The sequence below is a fragment of the Artemia sp. Qi Xiang Cuo genome, chromosome 13 (assembly GCF_049724085.1).
Source record: "Artemia sp. Qi Xiang Cuo chromosome 13, ASM4972408v1, whole genome shotgun sequence".
Classification (NCBI taxonomy): domain Eukaryota; kingdom Metazoa; phylum Arthropoda; class Branchiopoda; order Anostraca; family Artemiidae; genus Artemia; species Artemia sp. Qi Xiang Cuo.
Genome location: NC_142806.1, coordinates 58,202,565 through 58,207,381, shown reverse-complemented (window position 1 = coordinate 58,207,381; position 4,817 = coordinate 58,202,565). Strand labels below are relative to the sequence as shown.

The 4,817-nt window shown below is 40.3% G+C and overlaps 1 protein-coding gene across 1 annotated transcript; it reads right to left on the bottom strand.

The window, feature by feature from the left end:
* Positions 1-4,004: 4,004 nt before the first annotated feature.
* LOC148945469 (uncharacterized) lies at positions 4,005-4,406 on the bottom strand. Its single transcript, XM_089099054.1, has one exon. It carries the CDS (start codon positions 4,404-4,406, stop codon positions 4,005-4,007), a length of 402 nt encoding a protein of 133 aa, XP_088955180.1.
* Positions 4,407-4,817: the final 411 nt, after the last annotated feature.

The window sequence follows — 4,817 nt, the reverse complement described above, 5'->3', positions numbered from 1 at the left end:
TGAAGCTTTCGTTCTTGCATAAAGGGCACGACTATTCGACATCACAAACGCTAGAGACGGGAGCATAGCCTATTCATTTAGCAGTAGCTAAAGTAAATATTATTAATCTTACACATGCCCAACTTCATGTGCTATTATAAAAGCTGATGTGAAGCCTTCATCCTTGTTTAATGAGCACGACCGCTCGATATCACAAACTCCAGAGACAGGAGCATAGCCTGAAGGTCCACCAAGATCATAGCGTGTTAGCCAAACAGCAACATCATGTTTAAGTTCCGGTGCAAGAGTTAAAAGCAGGTTGGCGTTCCAGTTGTTAACATTTTCTAGTGACCGTTTCGGGTTGAACTCTCTTACCTTGAAAAAAGTATTTTTTTTATTTAGTGATAAACTTCATAGAGAAGTAAAAGACTTTAGAAAAAAAACTGAACAAAAAAATATCAATGATACTGAGAGCATGAGCTAATCGGATTATACGTGGAAAAGATCATAGGTAACGGTATAGCGTTGCCTATAAAAAAGGCCATAAGGCTCCAATGTTTTATTATTTATTTGTTCATTTTTTTCCAGAGGTACTTCATATGGAAGGGTGGTCGCACATACTTCGGAGGGCACTCAATCAATTTTAAATTGGGAGTTTTAGTGCCCTTTTTCAGAGTAAAAAGTGATCGGAGAGCAACTAGCCCCCACTCACTTTTTCCCAAAATGAATCTGATAAAAATTTTGAGATAGACATTTTGTTCAAAATAGTTCAAAAACCAGATAAAAACTCCAAAGTCGGTACAACCCCTCAGAGTCCAGGGGCAGGCCTTGTAAGTTATGTCCCGGAGGCATATATGATTTTTATGGAAGGAGTACTCATATAAACTTCAGAGGGGGCTCATTTCCAGGAAATTGAAATTTTTAGTTCAGTTTTTAAGATTCAAAAGATATCGGAGAGCAACTAGCCCCCCCCCCTAGACATTTTTACCCGAACCCATCCGATAAAAATTTTCAGATAGTCAATTTGTTAAAATTAGTTCAAACATCACATATGAAAAACTCCGGGGTTGACAACAAACTTCAGAACAAGGATTGGGGGATTATACAACCCGCCCAGAGCCTGGGGACAGGCGTTGTAAGCAATGCCCTGGGGGTATATATGGTTCGTAAGGAATGGGTGCTCGTCTAAACTTCAGAGGGGGCTAATTTGATAGGAAATTGAGAGTTCTAGTGCCCTTTTTAAGAGTAAAAAAAGAGATGCCCAAAATATATCTGATAAAAATTTTGATATAATTAATTTGTTAAAATTAGTTCAAACATCACATAAGAAAAACTCTGGGGTTGACGAAGCCCCCCATATTCTGTGGGGAAGGCGCTGTAAGTTATGTCCTGGGTGCATATATGGTTCTTATGGAAAGGGTGCTCGCATAAACTTCAGAGGGGACTCATTTGATAGAAAATTGAAACTTTAGTTCAAGTTTTAAGGGTCAAAAGATAGAGGAGGGCAACTAGCCCCCACCAATCCCTTTTTCCCCAAACGTATCCGATAAAATTTTTGAGATAGCAATTTTTTAAAAAATAGTTCAAAGATTAGATAACAAAACGACGAGGTTGACAGCCCCCCAGAGTGGAGCAGGCACTGTGACATATTCCCTGGGGGCATATATGGTTCTTATGGAAGGGGTTCTCGTACAAACTTCAGAGGGGTCTCATTTAATAAGAAATTGAAAGTTCTAGTTCACTTTTTAAGAGTCAAAATATATAGGAGGGCAAATACCCCCCTCCCCCCCACTCCCTTTTTCCCAAACCCATCCAATAAAAAGTTTGAGATTGCCATTTTGTTATAATTAGTTGAGACATCATATAACAAAAACTCCGGGGTAAATACAACCCGCACAGCCTTGGGCAGGCGGTGTAAATTTTGTACTGGGGGCATATATGGCTCTTATGGAAGCGGTGCTCGTATAAGCTTCAGAGGGGACTCATTTGATACAAAGTTCAAAGTTCAACAAGCCCTTTTTTTCTCAAAAACTCTAAGGTCGATACAACCCCCCAGAGCCAGGGGACAGACATGTACAAAAGAGGGGGTGGCATTGGGGGCCACAGGCATATGAAACCACTGTTGTCACTTCTACCCTTATAGAGCCATGGCTCAATAATTTAATCATTGTAATCTTAGTGCCATAATACTGCACTTCCTCAGTATTACTTTTGAAAACAAAGAGAAGAAAGGATATATAATAAATCAAAAATAAAATCAAATAGATGAGAAAAAACGAGGATTTTTTCAAACTATGAAAACGAAAACAAGCAAATATTTCGACAAGAACCTCCGCCAACATGGATTTACATGGATTTCATAGAACAATCTGCTTTGAATACTTTCCCCTTGAAACACTCTCTGGTTTCGTTACGTTGATGATATTTTGTCTATTTGGGAACATGACAAGACTCTAAAAGGTTTTTGGGCACATTTGAACAGTTTTGACTCGAATCTTCAATTCACAATAGAACTGTAAGATTCAGGAAAGCTTCCTTTTTTGGATGTTTTAGCTATAAAAATACTCCTAGCCTTGAATTTTCTATATGTAAATAGCCAAACCATAATAATTGTTATCCACATTTCTCTTCAAATCACCCTCCTTTTGTAAAAAGAAGGGTAATAATATCTTTAGTCGACAGAGTTCTAAAAATCTGTACACGTAATCATGTAAAATCTAAGTTAAATTATGTTGAAGATATTCTTTTTTGCAATGGCTACCCAATCAGCCTTATTAAAAATATCATAGATGGACGATTAAAAAAAAGATGATAAAATAGGATAAAAGGAAGCCCGTCCCCCTTGATTCAGTTACTCTGGCAAATAAAAACAAAACTTTAACCACAATACTATACATCTCAGAGCTCAGCGAAAAACTTGAAAAAAAAAACAACCAAAAACAAATTCTCTCTATTTTGTCAAAACTGAACAAAAAGTTGAATATTTTTTTCAACTCAGGAAAGGATAAAAACCGACCATATACTAGGTAGTGGTGTCTACAGAGTCCCATGTTCATATGGGAAGTTTAACATTGGTAGAACCCGTCAACAACTGGGAGAACGATTACATGAACACAAAACTGCCATAGATAAGTCCCTGAGGTTTGAAAATTGAAATGACAACTTTGATTCTGCTTATCCCTCCGTATTTTTGAAAACCATGATTATTTAGTTTCTTTTTAAAACACAACTTTACTATCTACTGTAAATGGCCTACCGCAACCTTTCAGAGAGGCGGTTGAGATAACCCTTACCTTAGACCTTAGATCCTCCAGAGCCAGGAATGGCTCAAAGGGCGTCTACGAAGCCTCGCCAGACATCTCGGAACTGAGCTGCAGCCGTGACATCCTCCCACTGTGGTTGAAGAGACAGCTCCACACTTCTCAGGTCCCGGTCGTACTGCCGTCACAGGGTGTGTCTTTGTCGACCTCTTTTCCGCCTCCCTTCGGGGCGCCACTCATATATTGTTTTTGGGAATCGATCCTCTGGCATACGAAGGACGTGACCAAGATACGGCCATCTCCTACGCATCAAGAGGTCAGTAACTAATGGCTGACCGGTTCGCCGACGGACTTCTATGTTGGTGACCTTTTCCAGTCATGATATGTTCAGGATCCTTCTAAGGCACATGCTCTCAAAAGCTAGGACACGTTTCTCCAGTTGGACGTTTAATTTCCAGCATTCACTAGCATAGAGGAGGATGGACATCACATTGCTATTTAGGAGTCTTAGCTTTAAGCGCCGAGAGTATTTACTACTGCGCCAAACTGATTTCAATTTATTAAAAACCGATGTCGCCTGTCCAATTCTCCTCTTAATTTCATTGGCTATTTCACCATCATGTTCAATCCAGCTCCCAAGATACTTGAATTCTTTGACCTGGTCAATTGCTTTACCTTTGCATTCCAGTATCAGCGGGGAGTCAGATGTGGCCATCTTTGTCTTACTGAAACTCACCGCAAGTCGCACGTTCTCGGACTTTTCATCTATGGTGTCGAGTAGCAGCTGCAGTCGCTGTTTCGCTTTTTCGAGAAAAACAACGTCATCTGCGAAGTCCAGATCCGAGATCTGCGGCTGCTAATCTTCACTCCACAGCCTGAAGACTGCCGTAGAATATAGTCCATTACAATGAAAAATAGGAACGGGGATAGGACACAACCTTGTTTGACTCCAGACATTATCTTGAAGAAACGCGTGTCCCCATATTCTGTGCGAACGCAGCATTCACTATCTTCATAAAGTGCCATTATCATTTTGACTAGTTTATCAGGTACTCCGTAATATTTTAGAATTTTCCATAAAGTATCTCGGTCGATAGAATCCAACGCCTTTTCAAAATCAATAAGGAGCAGGTATATCTTTTTGTTCCATTCTCTTGACTCTTCCATCATTAGCCTTAGAATGAAAATAAGGTCAGAGCAAGACCTACCAGGTCGGAACCCGTGCTGCTCTTCTCTGAGGTGTGAATATAGGGCTGCTCTTAGGCGTTCTAGTATGACTGTGGCAAGTATTTTGCTAGGCAAAGACGTTAGGTTGATGCCCCTCCAGTTGTCACAGACTAGCGCATCGCCTTTCTTGAAGAATTTTACTAGTATACTTTTGGTCCAGTCTTTTGGAACTTTTTCACTATTCCAGATTGCCACTAGGAGAGTAGTCCAAACGGTTATGCAGGCACGAAAGGGACGCCCTCAGCATCTCTGCCGTGATCCCATCTACTCCAGGTGCCCGTCCGTTTTTCAGCTTTTTCACAGCTGTCGTCACTTCTTCAGTGCTTGGGGGGTCAGCACTTACGTCAATTT